Consider the following 27,377-nt stretch of genomic DNA (forward strand, 5'->3'; position numbering starts at 1 on the left):
ATTGATTACGTTCTTCCAGTTGTGCTGCTATTCTCACTTTAGATGAAGGTTTACAGAACAAAATAGTTTCTCATTAAACAGTTAGTACACATGTTCCCTGTGACTATGGTTAACAACCCCACTACATGTCAACACTGTCCTTACTCAGCCTTGAGTTCCCCATCATCAGCTTTCCTGTCCCCTTCTGTCTTCTAGTCCTTGTCCCTGGACTGCTGTGCCTCATTAGTCCCATTTTATAGTTTAAATTATTTTAAATCAACCTCAGATAGAATCAAACTTCAATGTTCTTGCATTTTTGTTAATGTGGTATTTGCATAGCATTTTTAGTGAACTGAATTTAGAAATTATAAAGCATTATGATGGTTCCCGGCAGGGATGGTATATCAGTAGTACTCCTAGGTCACCAAATGACTAACAGTGATGCACAGGATTAGTAAACATTGAACAGTGCATAATCTAAAAATAAACACATATTTTATGTTTTTACAGTCCCAGAGGTTGTCAAGAAGCCCCTACCTCCTACTGTCTTGGTCCCAGCAAAAGGTAAATGAAAATTATTAAATATTTTTATTGCATTTATCCCTGAGATCTGCATTTCTGCAATTCATTCTTACTTTTAGGCTCCTAGCTTGTTATAAAGTTGTAGAGTCTCCTCTGCTCTATTAAAATCAGCATGAGAAGTGATGGTGCACTGGCTCTTATCCCAGGAAGGGAAACCGAGGCAGAGTTCATGCTGCGTTGGTGCAATGGCTGCAGGGAAAGAAGTGGCGAGGGCTAGACAAGGAGGACTCATCCCTTTGTTTTTTTTAAATCATGGTTAACACAAATGTTAAGGATAACGTAAATAATGGAAGCGTAGATATTTTTACAATTTGGTTATATGAAATCAACTAAGTGATTTGGTGATGTAATTTTATTTAGTATCTTCATTAAACTGACTGAAGGGTCACATTCAATAGCCTAAAATGTAGGTTTAAAATTAAAAATGTGTTTGAAAGAATAACTGGAACTCTAGATTAAAAATATTGCAGAAACATTAATTATAAATTCCATCAAATTATCAAATATTAAAATACCTCCTGGGAAGAAATTCGGGGTTCTGCATACTGGAGCTTCCATAGAACAATGGAAGCTGTGTCCATTTGACAGTATTTCCTGACGCCATTTTGTTCAAGCTGGAAAAATCCTCAAATCAAGAGTAGAGTGCATCTTGATACTGTTTATCATTCTCCAAGGTCAACAAAAATTTAAGCTGAGCAATACACAGAAAAACCTAAGAAAATATAAATACAGTAAAACCTGTGAAAGTCGGAACCTACGTAAAGTAGAAACCTGTCGGAGAAGGAAAACTCAAATATTTTCCACTAAAACAGGCGATAGGAAATTGGTAAGACTGCACCCTGTCAAAGGTGGAACACTTGCGAGACCCGGAAAAACAAGGCTGTCTCGTCCAGTTCCGGTTCTCACAGGTTTCACTGTATAATACTGAGATCTGAGATACTGATATTGTTTGACTACATAGACTTTCATTTAGTGAAATAATTGTATGGATGTAATCCATATATTAATGTTACCTTTTTACTTATTTATTCCTTTAGCTCCTGAAATTATTGATGTATCCTCCAAGGCTGAAGAAATAAAAATAAAGACCATAATCAGAAAGAAAGAGGTTCACGAAGAAAAAGAAGCTGTATATGAGAGAAAGCAAGCTGTCTATGAGGAGGAGAAAGTTTTTGTAGAATCTTTCGAAGAACCTTATGATGAACTGGAAGTGGAACCTTACACGGAGTCGTATGAAGAATATTATTATGAAGAACCAGGTGAAGACTATGAAGAGACCAAGGTAGAAGCTAAAAAGGAAGTTTATGAGGAATGGGAGGAAGATTTTGAAGAAGGGCAAGAGTACTATGAAAGAGAAGAAGGTCTTGATGAAGACGAGGGAGACTGGGGGGAGGCTTACCAAGAAAGAGAAGTTATTCAAGTTCAAAAGGAGGTTTATGAAGGTATGTACAAACTGGATGCCTTTTTTTTTCTTTTTTCCTAACTTTTGCACAGTTTGTTATATTTTCAATATTATTAGCTCTATTTGGAATGGAGATGAAATTATCATTCTAGATTTTGTAGGGTTAAAAATCTTCAAAAACTTTTATCTTTAAAATAGTCACTCTCTTCAGAGTAACTTTCATGTTTTGACATTGTAAACTGAATCGTTCAGTCCTACTACAAAGACTGAATTACAAGTGCTATTTTGTCACAGAAAGTTCAAGTTTTACTTTCACTGCCTCATTGCAGCTCTGATTGATCCTGATTCGAAACCCAGCACTAAGAATCATGTTAGCAATGTTATTGTTAGGTGCCGTCGAGTCTATTTCAACTAAAAGTGACCCCACAGGACAGAGTAGAACTGCCCCCATGGGGTTTCCTAGGCTATAACCTTTAGAGGAGCAGATCACCAGGTCTTTTTCCTGAGGAGCTGCTGGGTGGGTTCAAACTGCCACCCTTTCAGTTAGCTGCCAAGCACTTAACTGTTGTGCCTTCAGGGCTCCTATGTTAGCAATAGCAAAACCAAAAAAAAACCACTACCGTGATTCTGACTCATAGCAACCCTATAGGATAGGATAGAACCACCCTGTAGGGTTTCCAAGGCTGTAATCTATGCTGAAGCAGACTGCCACATCTCTCTCCCGCAAAGTGGCTGGTGGGTTCGAACCACTGACCTTTCAGTTAGCAACTAAGCACTTTAACCACTACACCGCCAGGGATCCTATGTTAGCAATACTGATCTCAAATCTTAAATTTTTAACTTCTCATGTACAATTCATATAACCTCTCAGAACTTAAACCTATTTAAACATCTCTTCTTATTTCTGTGTTTTTATTACAGAACCACATGAGAAGAAAATTCCAGCAAAAGTGCCAGAAAAGAAAGAAGCACCACCTCCTAAAGGTATGCAATTGGAATTATTTAAATGGATAAGCATCAACATCATTATCATGGCTTGTTTGGCAAAGATGTACAAATCACCAGCTCAATCCAATAGGCACAACATCTCTAAGCTTTATTGTTTCAGTGGATTTTTGTCTTAAGAATTTCTATGTGATTCATCTAGTGCAAAAGTAAAAAAACAAGATAAAAAAGACTATTATGGGAAATTTGAAATAAAACGTAACCAAAATACTTTAAGTACAGAAACTTGTGCTTAAAGTTCAGAGCAACAAACTTGGCTCTTTAAAATAAATAAAGAGTAGGTTTTAATAGAAATTCTAAAAGTACTGCAATTTCTTTAAAATGCTTGCAGTTGTTAAGAAGCCAGTAGTTGAAAAAATTGAAAAGACTTCCCGAAGAATGGAGGAAGAAAAAGTTGAAGTCACCAAAGGTATTATCATTTCAAACCTTTCCACTGCCATGTGCACAAGTACTCTGTTTACTGATCTATACTCACATGTTAGTTACTTATATATTCATCTCAACTAAATTTTTTTTTTAAATTTTGTGCAAAACCATATTCTTCACAATACAAATGTATTTGTACGTATTTTTAAGTACCCCAAGTTTTGGAGAAGATTGTTCCACAAAAACCTTCCCGGACTCCAGTACAGGAAGAAGTTATTGAAGTGAAAGGTATACATCTTCATCTTTCACCTGCAAGTTTTAAACATTTTTATTTATGTGTATGGATGTGTATACGTATTTTGCTAAATAATTCACAAATCTGAAACCACCTAAAAAAGACATTTTTATGTAATATACATTTTATGTAATACACATCCTATGTTGAGCTGCACTTATGATTTATGTAAGTAAATAATGACATTTGTTTATACTTTTGCTTTTCAAAAATTACAGAATTTTTTTTTTTTTACCTAAGGAAGAGTTTGTTTAATGAGTAGTTTCCTAACTTAACTATGCAAAGCATATAACATTCCCCATCCTCTCATAACAGATTTTGAAAAGCACCACATTGTGTGTGAAGAAGTTGTGTCTATTTGATTCCCATTTAATAATGTTTGATAAAGGCTGTGTGGGTTGTTTGTTCCTGTCGATTAAAACGTGATTTGTTTTCTTGTCAATACTGAATTTGTTCTCAAGCTATCATATTAACCCACTCATTCTGTGTCTGAAGACATAAATATAGTGTATGATTTATGTATTTGATCTGATGTGTTGTCCTAGAAAAAGAAATACTAATGCAAAATATTCTCGTTAAAGTACCAGCTGTGCATACAAAGAAGATGGTTGTTTCAGAAGAAAAGATGTTCTTTGCTTCTCACACAGAGGAGGAGGTGTCAGTTACAGGTATGAGGCCAATATGAACTTGGGGATCAAATGGAAGGGCGTTAGATGGGTTTTTATTCCTCTTCTTACCTCATTTGTGATCATCCAGACCCTTTGCCCCTCTGTATTTCTCTGTCATCTTTTCATTTCACGTTTATATCTGTTTTAATTTTTATTTCCGTATTCTTTATAAATTACAATTGCCACCCACAACATGGCATATCAGTAATTAAAATGTACATTTTTTGAAGTCCCTGAGGTACAAAAGAAAACTGTTACCAAAGAGAAAGTTCCCGTTGCTGTTTCCAAAAAGATTGAGCCTCCTCCTAAAGGTATTAGTGATTCATTCTAAGTTTAAAACAGTCACGACGTTTTCTAATTAACCATTCATCCATCTCCCTTACCTCGGTGTCTAAAACATAATTTTCTTGCATTCAACTGGTATAAAAGGGGAATGTCTGATCTTTATTTAAATTCTGAATGTTGCAGCATATGCCTTGTTGTCAAAACGCACAATTTCTCAAAACCGACACCTTTTTTTAAAGTCCCTGAGCCACCTAAGAAACCAGTCCCAGAAGAAGTGGTCCCTGTTCCCATTCCTAAAAAGGTGGAGCCCCCAGCAGCCAAAGGTAGAATATTATTTTTGGGAAAAAAAATGTTTAGTGTCTGTCTTCCTGCTGTTTTTTGTTTGTTTGTTTGTTTTTTAACAGGGTCTGTGAATTAAAATATCATCTGTGACCATTGTGATGTATTTAGTTCCATGTGTGTTGATTACATTTAATTTGTAGTAATGTGTTCTACAAGTATCAGTAACATTTTTAGACTCCAAACCACGTTAAGAAGGTCTTTGTCTGCTTCATGTAATTCATGTAATGTCTATGTGGTATTGATTTATTTAGCATACATTTCTATCACAAGTAGAGCGTACTAAATGACCAAATGCTACTTCTTTGTTCTTACACTCTTACTAAAAATATATGCTTTCATGTAATCTTAAATGTCTCAGAAGGAGACTAGAATTCTCAACCTTGTTTCACCAATGGTATCTTTAAAGTGCCTGAGGTTCCCAGGAAACCTGTGCCTGAGGAGAAAAAGCCTGTTCCTGTACCCAAGAAGGAAGTTGCTGCTCCTCCAGAAGGTACAACAGCATGGACCACGGGGCCACTTAAATGCTGGCTGCTTGCTTTCTGCAGTCTTCATATGTCCTATGCTGTCAATTTTCTTGCTTTTACATGTTCCTTGTGTTTTTAATATGTTTGCCTGTTTCAAGGACATACTCTTGATATACATTCTTTGATACTTAACCTTCCTAAGACGCACCCAATAAGTGTTATTAAGAGAGCTATGTTAAATCGCTCTTATTTTTTAATATCTTCCCTTTCTTAGAAAAAGAAGAAATATTTGTGAAACACTCATCTTCTACAGACATGTTTCTAAGAAAAGCTCTTTCACCGCTCATACGTGTTACTTTTTCTTAATAAAAACACTTTAAAGAGTAGAGCTAGGCAATGACAACTGGAGAGTGTTTGGAAAACTGAATGTTGACTAGATAGAGATGTACACAATGCTGCTGGTAACTGCCACTCTTCCTAAAAGTCAATAATGGCAAGTCTTGAATGATGGGAAAAATACAGATATTTTGGCATTTACTGTCACTATGTTTCTTGGGAAGTTAATCGGACATCGATGTTAGCCATAAATGTTGCAATTATCTAATTAGCTAGTTAAGGTACATTTCATTTATGTATGTTAGGATTCAGATACGCTTCTGTATTACAGTGCAGACACCTTGCTTTTCTTGAAAGTACAAACCCTTCCCCGCTTATCTGTTGTAGCAAGAAACTCTCTAGCAGAAATTTGTCATAATTGTAACAGAATCTCAAGCCCTACTCTTCTAGCCACTAAAAGATACTACTTTTTTATAGGCAATAAAGTTACAAACGTCATACATCTGGCCAGTTATAGGAACATTCAGCAAGAATCAGCATCATCCAATTCAGGAGAAACCAGGCTTAATAAAATCATTATCTTTCAAATCACATACAGACTTTATGTTTCTTTTTGCCTGATTTCTTAATGTTTCTATTTCCTAAATCTAATCTGCTTCTCTTTCTCAAACCCCCAGATCATTTAGAATTCTGGGTGTTTTTTGTCTTTGTAGCCAAATAAAATTAAACCTTTTGTGGTTCTCTAGCCATTAAAATACAAAGGTCATATTTACTAAGACCAATACTAACACCAAGTCACTTGATCACTCCTGAGGGAGAGGCATATCTTATTTGTCGACAGACAACTAACATAAAATACACATACTAATACGTATATATGCATATGCATGTACATGTATATATAACATACTGTAAACATGTATACGTGTATATCTGTATAGTTACACCAAGATATTACACATGCAAGCATAGATGTACAGAGGTTCACAAAAGCTACTGATATCTAAAATATGAATAATTATTGCCAATAATGCATGCTGTTGAAATTCATCTTCCAATTAAAAATTCAATATCATCAACATTTAGAATAGAAAAATTAAGCCCATTGTAAACCTTTTTGGGTCACAGACGCAACTATAGAGCCTCTTAGAAAAAACCACATATGCACATACCTACAAAATTTTGCACACACAACCCTCCGAAGCCATTGACACATAAAAATCAGATTGAAAGCCTACTGTAGATTAGTAGTAGTTTCTAAATGTTGAATACATCACAGGCATACCAAAAACATCCGAAGAGAAATGGAAAACAAAGGAAGTTATATAGACACAACTAAAGTCTTCTTAGTCTTTGAACCTTGTCATTTCTGAATACAAAACACAGAGATTTTTCTGTATACTAAATCCACACTATATATTGTTTGTGTAATCACAGACTAGTTTGTTTTTACCAAAAGCATACCAATCTGTAAAGAAAGGAGGACTTCTACACACATCCTTTTGTGTACATACTCTCATTTTCAACTGTCTAACTATATAACATTATTGGTTAATTCTTAGATTCACTATTCTGCATTATTCTCCCTATGTATTGAGCGTCTGTAATAACATTGATGAACGACATAAAGACTTGTGTATGTGCATGTCCATTCAAAAAAGTGGTATGTCTGAACTAACATTGTGTTTTAAAATTTTTAAGTTCCAGAGGTGCCTAAGAAACCTGTGCCGGAAGAAAAAGTTCCAGTTCCTGTTGCAAAGAGAAAGGAAGCTCCTCCACCAGCTAAAGGTACAGGGACTTGCTTAGTGAAGAAACCTTTTTTTGTTATGTTTTGAGTGGGAAGCATTTTTTTGTGTTTAATTTTCTGTTAATCGAGTTAGTTTAATTCAAAATGAAATGTTTTCTGGTATAAGTGAGAGAATTCAATTTAAGTGTCAGTCTGCCTGTTTACTTTCTTACAAAATAACAGTATACCAGCTAGTTTAGAAAATATAAAGTCAATTTTAAAAATTAATGTTTTTTCAAGTCCCTGAAGTACAAAAAAGAGTCATCACAGAAGAAAAAATAACAGTTGTTACTGAAAGAGAGGAATCTCCACCACCAGCAGGTACTGAATCCTGTCTCTACGAAATAATCTTGTCATTCCTTCAAGCTTCTTTAATTGCATGTCTTATTTGCTGAGCCTGCAGATTCTGTGTTGCTCATTTATTTGGCCTTTGTGAGAATTTTAAAATCAAATACCATCCTTTAAGTGCCAGAAATACCAAAGAAGAAAGTTCCAGAAGAAAGAAGACCCGTTCCTAAGAAAGAGGAAGAAGCTCCACCACCGAAAGGTATTGTCTCTCTCTCTTTCCAAGACCCATCTTTTTAATAATATGTTCCAAGGCAGATTATGGTTTTGTTAGTTTTGTGATGATTGCATTGTAGGTGTATATCTGTGTTTTGTGTTGGGCTTCGACGAGTTAATATTGAAGTTCTAAACGTTTTTAATGTTTCTAAAGTGCCAGCGTTGCGTAAGAAACCTGTCCCAGAGGAGAAAGCTCCGGTGCCCGTTCCTGTTGCAAAGAAAGCTCCTCCTCCCCGAGGTAGGATTTGTCTCCGGCCTCTGCCAAAGATCTTTTAGCTTGTGAATTCTTGCTTTTTATATATGTCCTCTTCTTTTACCGAGCCTTTATCTTGCCTCTGATAAAATTTTTGTGTTATATACTCGTGATACGTTGCGTAACTTGTTTTCCGGTTTTGCTAGTGAAACTTGTACTGTGTAAATCTTACCCAAATTCTAGGGAAAGAGAATTGTTAAAATTCTTCATTTTTAAACCTCAACTTTAATGCTTTTCTAAAGCTGAAGTTTCTAAGAAAGCTGTTGTAGAAGAAAAAAGATTTGTTGCCGAAGAAAAACTATCAGTTGCAGTTCCTCACAGAACGGAAGTCATGTGGCACGAAGGTATATAACTGGATGTATAATTGGAAATGACAGGAGAAATGAGTGTTTGTGTGTTTCTTTGAAGGCTTGTCTTCTTCCCAAATGTGATCGTTTACCTTTTAAGCTGTCCTTGTCTTTTGTCTCCCTGTTATGTTGGTATCAGAATGTGTCTACCTATTGTAACCTTCTGGAACTGAGTCTTTTGTGTCTATATTGGCCCTGAATCATTCTAAGAAAACGAGACAGGCTGCTGAAAATCTGTTAAGTGTGATAAGGCCACACCTGGACATAATTCTAATATCCTTCTCAGTCTTGGGCTGCATTGTGCCCGCATCTTAAATCAGCTCTCTCTTTCTTGTAATGAGAAAGTACTGTGAAGTCATACCTTAATCAGAGAGAAGAACCACTATACATCTGTAGTGAACACATGGCTATAATCAGTATTTGAGGAGGCTTAATTTAAATTAAATCTTATCTTTTAAAATATCCACAGAGGAGGAATGGAGTTATGAAGAAGAAAAAGAAGAAAGAGTTTCCGTTTCAGTTTATAGAGAAAAGGAAAGAGAGGAGGAGGAGAAAGTGGAGGTTACAGAATATGAAGGTAAACAATACAGTAAGCTAGAAATGATCTAGAGTTTTTATGAGATGTTTCCTTTTACAGATTGTTTATCAGATCAGTGAAAAGTGACACAAATTCAAGAAGCATCTTCTGGCCTCATTACTACTTAAAAAAAAAAAAAGTTGTTGTCGAGTTGAATCCAACTCATGGTGACCCCATGTGTGTCAGACTAGAACTGTGCTCCACAGAGTTTTCAATGGCTGATTTTTCAGAAGTAGATCACCAGGCCTTTCTTCCAAGGCAGCTGTAGATGGACTTGAACCACTAACCTGTCAGCAGCTGAGTACTTAACTGCTTGTGCTGCCCAGCCCTCATTAGATATATCTTTGGTTCAGAACAAAAGTTTTGGGGGCATTACTTAGAAGTAAACATACCAATGTATTTCTTATCCACCCCTTTTTATTTGTTTATATGGTGAAAAAGACTTCAATAATTATCATTTATAGTTAACTATTGAGGGCAGGTATCCATGTACATATATGGTTTTATTAAAGAGGACTTGGTAGACAGGCATAAACTTCACTTTAGTAGTCTAATGTCTAAAACATGAGTAATATAAAATGGTGTTTCTCAGCCTTAACCTTGTACATGTATATGTATGCATGCACACACACACACGCACACACACACACACAGATGAAACAAATTTTATGAAATAGTACTTATCCTTACCATGTGTAATACACTTTGATGTTTTCTATTCTGTTCATTAAAAAATGCAAGTTGTAACTGATAAACTGATTTCATAACTCACTAATGTGTCCTGATTCACAGTTTAAAAACAAACTAGAAATTCTGTTACCCTGTCACATCCAGAAGTCAAGGCCAGGTTTGTGAGTCGGAAGCCCTGAATACATAGGCCTTTCCTACACTTCATGTATAGAGGAATCAATTATGTAATATCTGTGATCAGAATGACTTGCCATTCAGATGAACCCATACTTATAATGGTAGTTCTTTGTAGTTTCTTAAGGATTGAACAACAAGCTTTGTTTCAATACTGGGACACATTTTTAATGAATTAAGGCATTAGCACAATTCCTGCTAAAATCCAGCATTCTGGTTAAAGCTATACTGTATATTCAAAAGAACTTCCCTAAGAAAGTCCTAATGTAGCTCTGCTGTAAAGGGAAATCAAAAGTTCTATTATTAACAAATTAACTCCCTTCCCGATGAAAAAATGAGTAGAATTGCAGTACATTGAGGTGTCCTTGAGTGCATCTTTGGCCAGTAAGAGGTGGGTTTTTCCCCGTTTTTCTCCACTTGGAAGAAAAGTCCACGTGAAATCCAGGATGTACAGTCTTAATGGAATGGCCAGTAATAGAGCAAGATGAGACATAACTCCCAAGAGGAAGCCCACCAGCTCTGTTGTGCTTCTTGGGAAAGGCCATTATGTTAGTCATACGTCAGGAACCTGGTGGATTTGAAGAAGGACCTCATCCCTTCTAATGTTATGTTTGGAACACAAAACATAACATGTATACAAGGAAAATTCTCATTGTATGAATCTTACTCCAGTTTTTGAGAGTATACATTATCAATTTCCTTCAGTACCCCAGACTTTCTATTTAAAGGAGAGTCATTCTATGATATTCTTATGTTTTCATTAAGCCCAAAAGATTTCTGGAAAGATGGATGGATGGCCTACAAGTTTACTTACAGTATAAACAGCAGAAGTGTTTTTAAATGGACCTTTCTATTCTGTAATTAACTTTATACGCATAGGCTCAAAGATCATGTGAAGACTCCTGACTCTTCTACCATACCTGCCCCTACAAAACTAGGGGAAAAAATGCTTGTTTCCAAGTCCTCAGGAGGTTTTTCATATGCAATACACAGCTCTTCTTTCTGATAAACTTGATATGTGATTCTGCAAGTATGTTTCTGCCTTGCAGACTTCAAATCTAGAGCATTCTGTTATTATTATTGAAAGCTGTTTTCAAATTCTTGTGTTCTTGTTAATTTAGCCACTAAAATTGTTTTTTGTCTTCTACTTGTCCTGTTCTTGTGAATATAGTCATTATTATATTATGATACACTTGAAAATTAAATTAATGAAAGATATTTCCCATACTCTTTATCAAAGCATGTGCTTTGATTAAAATGCTGTTCTTTGGGTATTTTAAATGGCAGCAATTGGGGATTTGACAAGTGTTAAACTTCTGCTGTTTTAATTACTTTTTGAAGTGATAAGTTACAGCTAAAACAAAGGTGAAAAACACAATAATTGATCTTCTTTAAAACTGGTGTCTTTAAAGTGATGGAAGAGCCTGAAGAACATGTTGTAGAAGAAAAGCTGCACGTTATTTCTAAGAGAGTGGAAGCTGAACCAGCGAAAGGTATATCAATTGTTAAATAAATTTTAGTCCAACGTGTGTTTGGTTTGTCCAGTTTTTTATGTTCTCTTATAGTTAACTTACTGTCTGTATTTCAACGTTGATAAATATTAAGTCTAAATAAAAAGACTCCTCCTATTTTTTATTAAAAATAAATCTGGACATTTCTACAAGTGTATTTTATAATCTTTTTAAGTGCCCGAGGAGCCTCGGAAAATTGTACCAAAACCGAAAGTCCCTGCTAAAAAAGAAGAGCCTCCACCAGCTAAAGGTACAATTCTCTTTAAAATATGTATGATACTGTGTGTCTTAATAGATATAATAATGACTTTAGTTTGCATAATTGTCTAAGTTTTTGTCCACACATGTATTTTTGCTGAGTATAATCCTTAATGTTTGTGATTATGTGTGATCTTTTCAAAAAGTCAGTTCTAAGCCCCAAAACTATGTTACTTCTTATGTAATATAAACTAATATTCTTAAACCTAATCTGTCTAAAGTTCCTGAAGCACCTAAGAAAATTGTGCCAGAGAAGAAAGTTCCTGCTGCAGTTCCTAAAAAGGAAAAGGTGCCGCCAGCTAAAGGTATATCAGATTTTACTTTATTCTTGAATAATTAATGCCTGTCTTTTTCCTCTCAAATTGATATGTTACTATCAAGAAAATAAGTGTGCCAGTGTTTAGTGTTTTTCAAATTGTATGTTTGACCCTGTTGCCTGATGTCTTTTAAGTACCAGAAGAGCCAAAGAAACCAGCTCCAGAAAAAAGGGCTCCTCCAGAAGTGGTTAAGATAGAAGAACCTCCCGCAGCCAAAGGTAAATGAAATCCCCCGCCACAAAAACTAGAAACATATGTCTTGTCTCTCTTTCTGTCACTGCTGTCCTTTGGGTCACATCTTTTATATGTAGGTTATTGGTGTATGTTGGTGGCAATGGTGTATTATTGCCTTGTCTTTGGGTGGAGTATTACTTATTTGTTGTGATGTTTATTTGTGTGTACCTTGTAAATTTGTTTCCGGCTGATAAATTTTTCTAAAATTCCACTTTAAATAATATCACTCCCTAATCCTAAAATTATCCTTTAAGTGACTGAGAGGCACAAGCAAATTTCCCAGGAAGAAAAATCTCATATTGCTGTAACTAAAAAAGAGGAAGCTCCAAGAGCAAGAGGCATATCACCCCTTGCAATAAGCAGAATGTTGTACTTGCCCTATGTCTTAGTTGTCTAGTGCTGCTATAACAGAAATACCACAAGTAGGTGGCTTTAACAAAGAAATTTATTTTCTCACAGTTTAGGAGGCTGGAAGTCTGAATTCAGAATGCCGGCTCTAGGGGAAGTCTTTCTCTCTCTGTCAGATCTGGAGGAAGGTCCTTGTCTCCTTAGCTTTTGCTTCCTAGTTCCTTGGAGATCTCCATGTTTCTTGGCATCTATCTTAACCCATCTCGTTCTGCTCACCTGTTTAATCTCTTTCATATCTCAAACGAGATTGACTCAAGATATACCTTATACTAATCCCGCCTTATTATCATAGCAAAGACAACCTATTCCCAAATGGGATTATACCCACAGGTATAGGGATTAAGATTTACAACACATAGTTTAGGGGGACATAATTCAATCCTTGACACCTTAAATTTTCTTTACCACGTACACTGGTTACGGGTTTTGGGTTTTGTTGTTGTCACAGTTGTTGTTTCACGTTTGAAGTAATGAAAATGTCAAGTCCCTTGTTTTAGTTACTATTATACTTTTTGTGGTTTGAATGAGGGAAACAATTCTTTAAAGTGAAATCTGTCTTTAAAGTGCCGGAGGAACCCAAGAGAGCCGTCCCAGAAGAAAAAGTTCTAAAACTCAAACCTAAAAAAGAGGAGGAGCCACCAGCTAAAGGTATACCAACTCTTTAAAAGTTCAAAATAAGCATTTAGGTGTTGAAACTAATCTAGTAGAATGGGGGTCACTAGAGAAAAGAATTTAAATACAGATTATAAGGTAAGTAATAAATGTATGTTATTTCTTATCACTTCAAAACTAAACCTTTCTGATACCAGAAAGTGCTCTTACTCTCTTTTTTCTAAAAAATGTGAAGCTGCCCCAAAACATGTGAAGATAGTTTTCCTTAAAATTTATTTGTATTCCAATGTATTTTTTGTTGTTTGTCTATCTACACTTACTTGCCTTATACTTGTTTTATGTGGCAGTCTTTGGTGAAATTTTTAATTTCTTAAATCCTGAATTTTCTACATTGTGCCAGTAGAGCTTATGAAAATACCTTAGAATTAAGGTAAAGGAATATTTATGTAACCCAAGTTTCTGTCTAATGCCTTTATTTAGTTTCATAGTCATTGTTTCCGCTGTCTAGTTTTGTTTCATCTCTTTTAAAAATACTGCTTAGTCTTCCTAAAGCTATTCAATGTCTTTGAAGCATTAGCTAGCTTAGAAAAAAGTATTCATCTGCATATGAGACCATGTTTATTTCCGGGTCTATTGATTTTTCTTGCCACTTAAACAGGCATTGTTAATAGTTGTCTTTGTCTTGGATTGTTTGTGCAAAATTACTCCCAATACATATATTTTCAGAATCTTGCAATTCACTTTTAATAATTATTCTTTTAAAGTGACTGAAATCAGAAAAAGAGCTGTTAAAGAAGAAAAAGTACCTGTTGAAGTTCCAAAAAGAGAACCTCATTATGCTGAAGGCATATTTGTGCCTCGATTAAATTTAATAAAATGAAGCATGGAACCATATGGCTCTTTGCCTGCCAGTTCCCAATTTGACTCTTATACTTTATTGGCTAATTGTTGACTAAAGGCAAGGAATCCAGCATTTCAAATCACAGCAAATGTACACTGCCCAATACCTTGACCAGCAAAGGACAGTGAGGGTCTCCCATAACCAGTGCATTAAACCATGAGACCATCACAAAGGAATGAAATCAAAGCACACTGTCACTATCATCCCTACCCTAAGTGAACTTCACAAAGTAAAATGCTACCTGTTGTTAATATTATTACAGAAGTAGCTGTAACAGAAGAGGAAAAATGGTCTTACACCCGAGAAGAAGCTGTTTCAGTACAACAGGAAGAGGAGTATGAAGCATACGAAGAATATGATTATAAAGAATTTGAGGAGTATGAACCAACAGAAGAATATGACCAGTATGAAGAATATGAAGAGCGTGAGCTTGAACGTTATGAAGAGCGTGAAGAATATATCACAGGTGTGAGGCTATGGTTACACTGTAGATAAAAGATATTTTTATTATTTTATTCCATTTAAGAAATATAATTTCTGATTTATGTTCAAAATGCTAACATTAAATACCTTGTGTGTATTTTTAAAGAACCTGAGAAGCCTATCCCAGTAAAACCTGTCCAAGAAGAACCAGTTCCCACAAAACCAAAGGCCCCACCAGCGAAAGGTAGAGTGAGAAAAATATTACCAGTTGCAAGACGTTTGTGTTTCTTCCATGTCTGTCCTACTGTAAATACGTGTTGAAATGACAGTGTTCAAATCGTGTATGTGTAGGGGGTGGGGTGGGGTATATTATGTTGTATGTCATATTTCTTAACTTCTTTTTCTTATCACTCTTGAGAAATCTGGTTCAGGTTCTTAAATCTCTTAATATTGACATTTTAAAGTGTTGAAGAAAGCTGTCCCTGAAGAAAAAGTACCAGTGCCGATTACCAAGAAACTCAAACCTCCACCACCGAAAGGTACATTACAGAGTAATAACTACCAAAAATGTCTTTGTCAGTTCTGTTCTTTAAGTGCGCCCTACTGCCTCGTCTGATACTCTTTGTTTTTACTGAATGGATTGTTCTGGTCCTGATTCTAACATTTCAGTTTTTCATGTATTTTTATTACACTGTATTCATGTGGTTGGTTTTAATGCTCTTTAATAATTACTATCTTTAAAGTGCCTGAGGAATCAAAGAAAGTTGTTGAGGAAAAAATACATATTTCAATTACCAAACGCGAGAAAGAGCAGGTGACTGAACCAGCTGCTAAAGGTATAATCATTTCTTTCGTAGAGTGCGATTCATTATATGGTCTCTTTTAAAATTAATGTAACTGTGTTTTGCTTTAATTTGTTGTTTTGTGTCTCTGAAATTGTTGGGAGGATGTTAGATGTAAAAATATGTAAAATAAGAAGTTAATGTCACCTTTAAAAGGAAAAGTTTTTTCAAAATATACCCACAGCCACTCATACAATGGCTGTGTCCTGTCACAAGGCTACAATACATATAAAATAGAATGTTTGCATTTAAAGTTGGTGACCATTTGGCACATTCCTAATTTACCTAAATTGACATAATGATATGTCAATATTCATAAGCTTGATAACTGTTTATTCATTGTAAAGTCATTTTGAAAATTTAAAAATAAATCTAAATGTCCTGTTTTTGTTTGTTTGTTTGTTTTTGGTTTGGTTTTGTTTTTCCTGATTTATACTAAGCATGAAGTAACTTCTCTGAAATTTTAGGGAGTATACTTATCCAGAAATAAATTTAGCTTTTTAGTAAAAATGTTTCTTACAAGCAGAGGTACACTAAGCATCATTTTACGTGTGGGTTCTGCTATCTCAGACTTACTTAGAGTACTACTTCTATGTGTTTTTATGCTTATGAGATTCAGAATCCTTTACGAGGAAAAAATAAAATTTCTTATAGATGAACAATTGCATATCTTTCACATTAAAGGCAACTGCAAAATTATTCTGTCTGCTTAAAGTACAACGAAGTAAGCATTGGCTGGTGGGCCTGTTTATGACAATAAAGTGTCCTTGTACTTAATATTTTAAGTGCCTGTGAAGCTCAAGAGAGTTGTCCCAGAAGAAAAAGTACCTGTCCCTAAAAAAGAAGTAGCAGTACCTGTCCCTAAAAAAGAAGTAGCAGCACCTGTTAGAGGTACCAAACTACAACTCATTTTAATGTCTTGTTGATGTTCTTTGGTGTTAAATTCATATTCAGTTCTATGTGTAAAGTTCTCTTGTGGGAGGGTAAATCTTGTTCTTTCTTCTGTTACAAATGGGCCTGTGTTCTTAAGTTTCTTGATTTTGTTGAATAATTGAAAAATGTCCAACTTAAGATGATATCTTTCAAGTGCCAGAAGTACCTAAAAGACTGGAACCAGAAGAGCTTGCCTTTGAAGAGGAAGGTGTAGCTGAAGTAGAGGAATATCTTGTTGAAGAGGAAGAGTACGTTCATGAAGAAGAGTACGTTCGTGAAGAAGAGTACGTTCGTGAAGAAGAGTACGTTCATGAAGAAGAATATATTCAAGAAGAAGAGTACATTCATGAAGAAGAGGAGCTTGTAACTGAAGAAGTGGTCCCAGTGATACCAGTCAAAGGTAGATTATGTCTTCTGCAAAGGGATACCCAGCAGCATCGCTGGAGTGTGGGTGTGTGATTTGGTCAGATTCTGGGGTTTATTAACACCAAATGACCAATTCTGCTTATTAGAAACAGACAATTTTAGATGCTAAAGTATGATTTCTTTAGGTGCTTTTTGCATTTTATATCTTTTCTACATTTCCGAAATTCTTAATATCTTTAAAGTGCCTGAGGTACCTAAGAAACCTGTTCCAGAAGAAAAGAAACCTGTTCCAGTTCCCAAAAAGAAGGAAGCCCCACCCGCAAAAGGTACATTGATTTCCCCACCCTTCATATAAGGGGTACATAGGAGACTTAATCTATATATAAATACTTAAATATCTTCTGAGTACCACATTTTTTTTGCATTACTATCTTTTTTAAAATGTTAACTGTTCTTTATCTGGATGTGTTGTTACTAGTGGTTAGAACATAACAATAAATAATATCTTTAAAGTGCCTGAGATCCCTAAGAAGCCAGAGGAGAAAGTTCCTGTACCCATTCCTAAAAAAGAGAAGGCTCCACCAGCTAAAGGTACATCTCCTTAATAATCATCAGTGGAATAATGTAATGATTTACCCATATGGCATAACTTGGTGAGCCATATGAGTCCTTTCCACGTGGCAATATTAACAATATTACTGCCAAGAGAAGGATCACCCAGCTGGTCACACAAGCATTTTCACTGTGTATCCATCTCCGAATGTTGCCATCAAAGCATGCTTATGCTTAGTGTTTGGCTCCTCCTCTTTAGTGGAAAGTTCTGAGTGTTATATACATTCTTATTGCAGTATCAAAATGTACAAAATTACTTACCAGGCATTGCGTGTTGTCTTTACCACCAGTCTGTTTCTTCAGTGTTTCCGTGTGTGTGTGTATGTGTGTGTTTCTCCTTTGTTTTTGTGGCTGTTATTAGTATTTTATTAGTATTTTCAGTCTTAAAGTGAAATTGTAAGAATATTTGTGATGTTTCAATTAAGGCTTTAAATTGCTGGGTCCTTATCTATGGGTGAAAAATGTGACACTAACCTGATTTAATATCTTTAAAGTTCCTGAAGTCCCCAAGAAACCTGTACCAGAGGAGAAAGTACCAACACCAGTTCCTAAAAAGGTGGAGGCCCCACCTGCCAAAGGTACATGAACTTGCATTGTCACATGACTTTTTTGTTTCAGATTTGCATATGAGTAAAAAATTAATTGGTTCCATCTCATGCTTTTTAAGGAGGCAACTCTTTAATTTATTTATGGGGGGAAAAAGAGTTTATTTTAAAAATAAAAACTTCTTGGAATACCATAGTCATACTTTTATTTCATTATCTTAATGTTTTTGTGATTATGCTTGGACGCAATATTTTTACGTTGTTTAAAATTTTTCTCTAAATCATTTCTTTAAAGTGCCAGAGGTACCCAAGAAACCTGTGCCTGAGAAGAAGGTGCCAGTTCCTGCTCCTAAGAAAGTAGAGGCTCCACCAGCTAAAGGTACATTATTTCATCATTTAAAGTACATGAAGAAAAAAAAAAAAAAAGCCCTCATGTTTTGTATATGTTCACATACAAACTCCCCCATAATACTGCATGTTTTAAAAAATTATGACATGTTAGAAATATATAGCAGGTATTTCATGATTTCTTTTTCAAATTCTAATGCTCTAAGACATGTAAAAGAATACATTCATAAAGACAAACAATATCTTTAAAGTGCCAGAGGTGCCCAAGAAGCCCATCCCAGAAGAAAAGAAACCAACACCTGTTCCGAAAAAAGTAGAAGCTCCACCAGCCAAAGGTACATTAATCCTTAACAGAACCCGGGCAAAAATGAAAACTCGCATTATACAGCCTTAGTAATGACTATTGATGCTTTATGATCATAGAATACTCATTTTTATGTTGTCCATTGTTAATATTGTGCATATAAGTGATTCTTGTACGATTGAATAAATATCGTTAAAGTGCCAAAGAAACCCGAACCAGTTCCAGTTCCTGTAGCTCTGCTTCAGGAAGAGGAGCTTCCATTTGAAGAAGTTCCACCTGAGGAAGAAGAAGTTCCCCTTGAGGAAGAGGAAGTTCCCCTTGAGGAAGAGGAAGTTCCCCCTGAGGAAGAGGAAGTTCCCCCTGAGGAAGAGGAAGTTCTTCCTGAGGAAGAAGAACTTATACCCGAGGAAGAAGTTGTATCTGAAGAAGAGGAAGTTCTTCCAGAAATTAAACCTAAGTTGCCAGTTCCTGCGCCAGGTTAGCAGCTCTTCTTGGAATCTTCAAGGCCTCTTTTTTTCTGAATTCTAGCTTACCAACTCTTTGTCTACAGTTTATTTATAATGCTTTGCTCTGTATATTGTCTACCATGTAAGTCTTAGAAAACATTTCAGACGTATGTGTTCTTAATCATTGTGTGTCTGTCTACTGTAAATTCCCTGAATGTGTTTTCAAATTCTATATAAAATGTTTTTCAGTTATTCGTAGCCTTATATGTCTTTTTATTATACAGTACTGTACATATGGTTTTTAATGTCTTAAAATGAAATGTTTTATGTGTCTGAAGTGCCAAAGAAACCTGTGCCAGAGAAGAAAGTTCCTGTTCTCGCTCCTAAAAAAGTGGAACCTCCTCCACCAGCCAAAGGTACACATCCAGAGCTTCACCAGAAAAATTAGGGTGGAACTGATTTGCATGAAAAAAGAAGTACTTATAAAATGGACAGTCACATTTTTTACTTCTGAAAATGTTCAGAGACACTGACACCTCTTTCTTTTCATTGGATACATGCAAATCAGCATTCAAGAGCAAAGATGAAAGGAAGGGCCCCAAACTGCCACAAAAGATCTGCCAGATTTCCTATAATTTTATTAAACATCATAATTTTTCTATAGACCTTTTGCAAAGCTACATTATCTACAGGAAAAAAAATTTACACGGAACAATATGATGACTAAATCTTCCTAATTTAACCCTCCATTTACAAAGTGCCTTTGTAACACCAGACTGAAAAGAAAAAAAAAAAAAGATTAAGGTATTTATCAAAACACTGGGCAATAGTGTCCATATTCTGATACATACATATAAATGGTAGCCCAGCAAGTTTTTATTTTAGCCTTGGCTTTGTACCTTGCTGTGTTACTTTAAGGAATTCTTTTAACCAATCTGAGTCTACAGTGCCTCGCCTGTAAAATGGGGATACTAATAACAGTCATATCAGGCTCAGATGTTATTGTAAAGATAAAATAAAGTAAGGTATTTAAAAGTACTCTATCACTGAATGAACAGTATATAGATTTAACATATTCATTCAGCTCATAGTACAGGACATAATCGATATATTTATGCCTTATTGCTCAATAATATTTTCTACAAAAAATCAAGGCATTGCTACTTAAAATAAGCATAACTCCTCCGCCAGACTAGTCAAGTAATCCTGTGCAGTGGTAAAACTGATCCTTTCTTGAATCTCAAGGATTCAGATACACTTTATAGTGATTTAATAAAAGAGTAGTAAAATTTAAATTTAAATGGATGAAATGGCAGCGTCTATCCTCTGATATTCAAATATGTTGCGGACCCCTTGCTCTACAAAACCCAATTACATTGTAATGTTTGGTCTTCCAACTTGTGTTATGCTTTTATTGATGTTGCATGTTGTTCTGTGTGTGGACTTCTTGTTCCCTTTTTTGTCCCTCAAAATAAATTCTTACGAAATGGTGTCTTTAAAGTGCCTGAGGTTAAGAAGAAAGTGACTGTTCCCAAGAAAGAGGAGGCTCCACCTGCTACAGGTACTGCTCTTCCCAAGCAAATTAGACACTGTCATTCCAATTCTTTCCTTCACCTGTAAAAGTAAAAATGCCCCATCTCAATATGTGTTATAACTTATTGCTGTATCCATTGTCTTTGTGTTTGTGAAACTGAAATTATAAATAATATCTTTAAAGTGCCTGTGGTACCTAAGAAACCTGAACCGGAAAAGAAGGTGCCTCCTCCTGGACTTCAGAAAGCGGTGTTGCCTCCTGCCGAAGGTACATCACCCCCTCATCGGGATGTGTTTGCTGCAGCAGTGTTGAACTGTGACACCATCTGCACAGGACATTCAACATAAACATTTGCATTGTATTGTCTGTCATTTACATTGTCACTTGTGAATCTGTTGCATCCATGTTTGTGTTATGTCAGTTTTTCCACTTTGTATATTCTGTGCTTGCCTTCTGTGTATGTTGTGTCTAAAACATAGAAATACTAAAATCATGTATCTTTAAAGAGCCAGAAGTAACTAAGAAACCTGTCCTTGAAGTATTTATTGCTCTTCCTGAAAAACAAGAGGTTCCAGCAGTAGAAGATAGACTTTCTCCTTAATGGACCCTTAATCTTAAACCACAAACTTCTTTATTCTTGTCTCATTAACTAAGTCTGTGAAATGTCAGTGTTTCCTCTTGTGTGTATGTTCTGATATTTATTCTCTTATGGTGAAAATGGAAAAATTGGTCTTTCTGTACTCTTCTTTGGTTCTTGCATTTTAAATGTCTAAAACAATATCTTTTAAGTTCCTGAGGTACTTAAGAAAGTGGAAGAAAGACAAATTGTGCTCCCTAAAGAAGAGGAAGTTCCACCTGCTGAAGGTAGATGACTTTCTAAGAAAATAGCATTTTCAAGGTCATCACTGTCTTATCGTTGTCTAATGCTTGAAAGAGATAAATACACATTTCACTCCAGACAATAAACATGTTCAGACTGTAAAAGAAATTCTTATTTTCCTGATAGAAATTGGGTAGACAAACTAAAACCAATTGAATCACCTTTCTTACATATTCAGCCTATTTGTTTATGAGTTGTTTGTTTTATTTTAATGAGAATCCTTGACAGGAGACTGTATTTGCCATGGGAAATGTTTCATGAAATGTCTTGGTTAGCAATTATGGGATGAGCTTGTCCAAGGGAAATTTCTGAGTTAGCCTGAGTAATTGGTGCAGAAAATCTGACTTCCCCACTTAAGCAAGTTTACCTACATTTAAAAAAAAAAAGAAAGGCAATAATTTTAATTAAATTCTCTCTGAAGTCCTTTCCAGTTATAAAATTCTGAGAAAGGCCTAACATATTTTAAAGATTCTTCAGATTTTTTTCAAGGAGTAGTGAGTTTTCATAGGAATTTGGAGTTACTTACTCTGATCAGACAACCTTAATTTTCAGATATATATTTTAATCTAATATTCAAAAGAATTATAAAAAATAATTTATAAAATAATAATCTTTTTAAAGTGTTTGAGGAGCCTGAAGAACCTATTCCAGAGGAAGAGATCATAGAAGAACCACCTAGCGTAGAGGAGGCTGAGGAGGTGGTGCCACCTAGAGGTACAACATCTTTTATGAGTTGGATATTTACAATATTTTGTGTTCCATTTCTTTCTCTGAATTTGTCAAAATCTAATATTCAACAGGAAACCCTGGTGGTGTAGTAGTTTAAGTGCTGGGCTGCTAACCAAAAGGCCAGCAGTTTGAATCCACCAGGCGCTCCTTGGAAACCCTATGGAGCAGTTCTACTCTGCCTTATAGGGTCACTATGTGTCCGAATCGACTCGACAGCAACGGGTTTGGTTTTTTTTTTTTTTTTTAATATTCACCAGTGTACTTTTTTACATCATATTAATGATAAATTGAAGATTTAACTATCACTGGAACTGATACCTGAAGCTATTTCCGTAATACTGAGTCCCATTCCCCCTACCCTCCGCTTTTTTTTTTTTTTTTTTTTAAATAACAGCACTATTGACATATAATTCATATACCGTAAAATTTCTTATAGACCACCCCAGAATGTGGAATTAAAGGTTTGGTTTTTTTTTTTTTTTTTTTTTTTTTACTGCACCTGCAATACAATTAAGTTATTGCAACTTTAATTTTCTCTGCTGAGACTCTACTGTAATACTTCTCCTAGTTTTCAATCCTTAATTTTTCTTCAGTATTAAGGTAGGAAAAAAATCTATTTCTGTGGTGAAATTGGAGTCCCTGGGTGGTGCAAATGGGTAACACACTCAGCTGCTAACCAAAAGGTTGGAGGTTCGAGTCCACCCAGAGTCACCTTGGAAGAAAGGCCTGGTGATCTACTTCCAAAACATCAGCCATTGAAAACTCTATGGAGCACAGTTCTGTTCTTGACATACATGGGATTGCCACAAGTCAGAGTCAATGCCGGCAGGGTTTTTTTTTTTGTTGTTGTTGTTTTTTTGGTGGCGAAAGTGTTCGCCTTTTAGAAAAATTCTTAACTCATTATTCTTGATTTCTAAATAATATCCTTCTAACCTCTAGAGTTACTATTCCATGTATATACTTATCATTTATGTTGCTAATATCTTTTTTAAAATAAATTAATGTTTTATGTTGTTTATATTTTTGGGCATATGTTGTTGTTTTATTCATTGCATGTATTTTTCAAAATTTGTCCATAAAATATCTTTTAAGTGCCTGAAGTACTTAAGAAGCCAGAACCTGAGACACCTACTCCTGTTGCTAAAAAAGTGGAGCCTCCACCAGCTAAAGGTATAGCAGATTCTGATTAATATATTTAAATTTCCTTTAATTTTGTTTCGAAAAGCACTGCTTTCTTATAGTCATTTAAATAGCAAATGAAACTGATTAAGAACCATTAAAAATGAAATTCATTCTGTTTCTTTAGCCTTTTTTGGAATGATAAATTGTGTGTGTGTGTGTGTGTGTGTGTAATGTGAAAATGATTCTAGAAGTTTCTGATTTTAAATAGCTGAAAATTTTAATACACTGGTACATCTCTCTACTTATATAGTTAATAATAGATTTCTCTTCCCCACATTCCATTCAGATTTTTATCCCATTACATCAGTAGAGTTTTCTCATGTACTTATAATAATAGTTTCTACTGTGTTTATTATTTTATAGAGAAAAATCTGTTCTAGTGGTTAAATAATAACTATTTTAAAGAGCCTCATGTACCTTCAGAAATATTTGTCCTAAGTATTCAAGGTTATTACAAAATGTTTACTTCTAATTGCTTCCTAATTAGGTTAAGGCTTTAGATAATATTCTTAAGCAATCAGATTATGCTGTCCCTGTCTGGGTAGACATCTTTAGCAGATGCAATAGTGTCCAGCAGAGCATGAGGCCTTCCTCAGGGTTTAAGTACTCTCTGATCGTAACCATGTCAAAAAAGTCTTCATCAAATTAAAACCTGTAATTTGTAATCCCTTCTATTTTAAAAAACAGAACAGCACAGATTCGTTGCAAACATGTCTTATCCTAGGGGTATGGTTAGTACAGGTGAGTGATTTGGGAGAATATCTTTATTGCCTGTAAAACTGGTGTCCAGTGGTACACAGTGACTTTTTAGACACTTTTAATTATTGTAATTCTCTGTTGAAAGATATGTTGATGTTTCTATTTCATGTTTATTATTGAACATTGTCAGCTAACTTAAAACACCTAATATCTTTGAAGTGCCAGAGAAAGTTCCTGAGGAAAAAGTACCTGTTCCTGTTAAGAAAAAAGAGGCACCTCCAGCCAAAGGTACATCTTCTTTTTTAAGCCCGAACTTCCTTTTTATCTTTTTCATTAAGAAGTTTATGTTTTATGTCTTTGCGTCTTGATTGCTTTTGACATCTTTTGTCTATGAAAGCTTCCTCTCCACATTCCTAAATATTAAAACTATATTTTAAAGTGCCCGAAGTACAAAAGAAAATCCCAGAAAAGAAAGTCCCAGAAAAGAAAATCCCAGAAAAGAAAGTCACTGTGACTAAAAAAGCAAAAGGTATTTTTGGAAAACATCTTTGAGTTTCACGTTTTATTGCATGCAAGCCTTTTTTCAGTTCTTTTTTTCTTTATATTTTGAAATTACAACTTTTCTTCTGTGTGTAAAAAAAAAAAAAAAGATATCTTAAATACTCTTTCAGAGAGAACTGCCTTCGAAGAAAAAATATCAGTTGCCTTCCAAAAAGAGGAAGTAGTAAAAGAAAGACTAGAGGTAGAAGCGAAAGTGGAAGAATTTCTTGAAGAAGAAGCGTTCCATGAAGTTCAAGAATATTTTGAAGAAGAAGCGTTCCATGAAGTAGAAGAATTCATCAAGGTTAGAGAACACAGAGTTGAAGAAGTACACAAAGCTGAAGAAGTCCAAAGGGAAATAAAAGTCTTAGAGGCTGAAGAAGTAGAAGTATATGAAAAACCCAAAGCTCCACCAAAAGGTATAGGGAATTCTACAGATATTACCAACTGTTATATCTTGATCTGTCTTTTAAAAATATTTTTCATGTTTAGTTTGGAATATTAGAAACTCGCTTATTCTACATGATAAAATCATGAAATTCTTTTGAGTTTAAACTGCTTGATATAAACAATCATATAGAGGGAGCTAGGAATAGAGGGGAAAAAAGCTTATGAATCTTTAAAGATAAGTACAATTTTCATAAGCAAGATAGTAATCTTTGATATTTACCTCTTCATGTAAGGAAGCCACTGTATGAATTTGTGGATTTTTTTTTTTTAAATCCAACTAGGAATGTTAAATGATTGTTATGGTTAGCAAAAGTAACTGGCCAGTGTCATCAGTTGAGTGAAAAGAAAACTCACATATTCAGGCAAAACAATCACTGCTTTATTATACTTCAGTCAACTGTTCACAAACTGATAATTACCTATCAAAAGCTTCCAACATTTTATCATCTTTTCATTAGAGAGATAACATTAAGAAAGTAAATGAAATATTGATATCAGCACCTGCATTCTAGTATATTCTGGGGATAAATAAGAGTACCAATAAATTCTCCGCAATATCACTCCAGATCTTTTACAAATTAGTAATATGTGTATAATATGAAAGAATGTATGTGTCATGTGCTGAGTATATATAGTAAATCTACAACATAGATCAAATTTAGCAAAATCACACTTTTTTGTAAGTAGGTGTGGTATAAATTCAAAAAGCATTTTGTGAGCACTCCATTGTACTAACTTTAGTAATAGTACTCTGTAACACTTCAAGAGTTGATTCTAAACCAAAAATATCTTTGAAGGGCCTGAGATAGCTGAGAAAATTGTGCCTCCCAAAAAACCACCTATTAAAGTTGTTCCTCGAAAAGAGCCACCAGCTAAAGGTATTTTGAGGGAGGGGAATTACTTCCTTAGCTTTATGTACAGTCACACTTTGGTTGCTTTACAAGTTTGTATTCTACTTGATGTTTCTCTTCTGTGTTTTGTGTTTTGCGGATTTCTAAAACAAACTAATATTTTTAAAGTGGCTGAGGGTTCAATGGAAGTTTTTCTAAAAAAGAAAGTCATTATTGCTGTACCTAAAACACTCAAAGCAAATATTCCCATCAACTAAATATTGCACCCAGGTATTTTTCTTGGTACTATTTGATTATAAATTCACTAATATGCCTATTGATAAACATATTTTCCTATTTATCATTAATTTTATTAACCTAGCAAATATTAAAACATAGTGAATATGTATTTAATGTCCCTGCTTTGTTCATTTTTTGTAAACTTCTTAAAATTCAGAATAGAAATTAAAAAATAGCATCTAATAAATAATATGAACTTATATTTTGAAAGATCCTGGAATATTTAAGTAGGTTATCACTGAAGAAAAAGTACCAATTATTCTATCAAAACAAGCAGAAATAGCACCAGCTGATGGTGTATTGTTAATTTTTCTTGTCAAATTCTTACCATTCTAACACAGAAAATCTCTGTGGACTTTTGTTGTCTTGTTATCAAAATTCAACTTATTTTAAATAATGTTATGTGTTTGACAAAGTGATGTTTGTGTTTTATATTGTGGCTATGTTCTGTGCTTACGTTTCCCTTATGCTCTGCTTGTTAGAAGTCTTTACGAATGTTAAACAATAAAAGAAATTATTACTGTTATCTTTAAAGTACCGGAAGTACTCAAGAAAATTGTCACAGAAGAAAAAGTACGTGTTCCTGAAGAACCCAAAGTTCCGCCAGCGAAAGGTATCTGCTGATTCACCACTAATCTAAAATCCGTTTTTATTCACTTACTATGGCTGTGAATGATGTAAACTTGTATTTATATTCTATATATTCTATAACGTAATCCTCCCTTTTGTGGTGACCTTCTGGTAACAAAGGCATGGGACTAAAAGTTTTTTTTTTTTTTTTTATTAATCCTTTCCTTATTCCATAATTAATATTAAAATATTGGCTCCTCATCTTTTCTTCTAAAAATACTTCATTTTAAAAGTTGTTGCCAAGAAGTTCTGGTTATTTGGAAACAAATGTTTCCCAAATGACAGTAGAAAATGATACTACATCCAAAGAGCAACTCCAGGACTCGTCAACAAGGCAATCTAAGAAAATGCATTAACTGTGTGTTTAGTTAATTTATAAAATTTTAGAACTTTTTTTGCATGCTCCTTGTTAGATGCTTCTTTTTTCTCTT

The 27,377-nt window shown here is 34.7% G+C and overlaps 1 protein-coding gene across 1 annotated transcript in view; it reads left to right on the forward strand.

The window, feature by feature from the left end:
• Window positions 1–27,377, forward strand: part of TTN (titin) — a 271,570-nt gene that overhangs the window by 109,651 nt on the left and 134,542 nt on the right. The window contains exons 112-155 of the mRNA XM_004375465.1: window positions 496–543; window positions 1,599–2,003; window positions 2,885–2,947; window positions 3,300–3,377; window positions 3,545–3,622; window positions 4,211–4,297; window positions 4,528–4,608; window positions 4,822–4,905; window positions 5,331–5,414; window positions 7,426–7,512; window positions 7,751–7,831; window positions 7,977–8,057; window positions 8,226–8,309; window positions 8,567–8,668; window positions 9,132–9,248; window positions 11,525–11,605; window positions 11,799–11,873; window positions 12,103–12,186; window positions 12,333–12,416; window positions 12,687–12,770; window positions 13,405–13,488; window positions 14,217–14,297; window positions 14,616–14,819; window positions 14,943–15,020; window positions 15,241–15,315; window positions 15,520–15,612; window positions 16,405–16,509; window positions 16,706–16,803; window positions 16,891–16,951; window positions 17,160–17,243; window positions 17,431–17,508; window positions 18,024–18,107; window positions 18,370–18,453; window positions 18,674–18,757; window positions 18,925–19,203; window positions 20,674–20,733; window positions 21,496–21,570; window positions 22,208–22,300; window positions 23,408–23,485; window positions 24,416–24,484; window positions 24,636–24,700; window positions 24,870–25,155; window positions 25,984–26,064; window positions 26,852–26,929. Of these exons, the coding sequence (XP_004375522.1) occupies window positions 496–543; window positions 1,599–2,003; window positions 2,885–2,947; window positions 3,300–3,377; window positions 3,545–3,622; window positions 4,211–4,297; window positions 4,528–4,608; window positions 4,822–4,905; window positions 5,331–5,414; window positions 7,426–7,512; window positions 7,751–7,831; window positions 7,977–8,057; window positions 8,226–8,309; window positions 8,567–8,668; window positions 9,132–9,248; window positions 11,525–11,605; window positions 11,799–11,873; window positions 12,103–12,186; window positions 12,333–12,416; window positions 12,687–12,770; window positions 13,405–13,488; window positions 14,217–14,297; window positions 14,616–14,819; window positions 14,943–15,020; window positions 15,241–15,315; window positions 15,520–15,612; window positions 16,405–16,509; window positions 16,706–16,803; window positions 16,891–16,951; window positions 17,160–17,243; window positions 17,431–17,508; window positions 18,024–18,107; window positions 18,370–18,453; window positions 18,674–18,757; window positions 18,925–19,203; window positions 20,674–20,733; window positions 21,496–21,570; window positions 22,208–22,300; window positions 23,408–23,485; window positions 24,416–24,484; window positions 24,636–24,700; window positions 24,870–25,155; window positions 25,984–26,064; window positions 26,852–26,929 (4,425 nt within the window). The remainder of the gene's footprint in view (window positions 1–495; window positions 544–1,598; window positions 2,004–2,884; window positions 2,948–3,299; window positions 3,378–3,544; window positions 3,623–4,210; window positions 4,298–4,527; window positions 4,609–4,821; window positions 4,906–5,330; window positions 5,415–7,425; window positions 7,513–7,750; window positions 7,832–7,976; window positions 8,058–8,225; window positions 8,310–8,566; window positions 8,669–9,131; window positions 9,249–11,524; window positions 11,606–11,798; window positions 11,874–12,102; window positions 12,187–12,332; window positions 12,417–12,686; window positions 12,771–13,404; window positions 13,489–14,216; window positions 14,298–14,615; window positions 14,820–14,942; window positions 15,021–15,240; window positions 15,316–15,519; window positions 15,613–16,404; window positions 16,510–16,705; window positions 16,804–16,890; window positions 16,952–17,159; window positions 17,244–17,430; window positions 17,509–18,023; window positions 18,108–18,369; window positions 18,454–18,673; window positions 18,758–18,924; window positions 19,204–20,673; window positions 20,734–21,495; window positions 21,571–22,207; window positions 22,301–23,407; window positions 23,486–24,415; window positions 24,485–24,635; window positions 24,701–24,869; window positions 25,156–25,983; window positions 26,065–26,851; window positions 26,930–27,377) is intronic.

The sequence above is a fragment of the Trichechus manatus genome, unplaced genomic scaffold, assembly GCF_000243295.1.
Source record: "Trichechus manatus latirostris isolate Lorelei unplaced genomic scaffold, TriManLat1.0 scaffold00037, whole genome shotgun sequence".
NCBI classification, from domain to species: domain Eukaryota; kingdom Metazoa; phylum Chordata; class Mammalia; order Sirenia; family Trichechidae; genus Trichechus; species Trichechus manatus.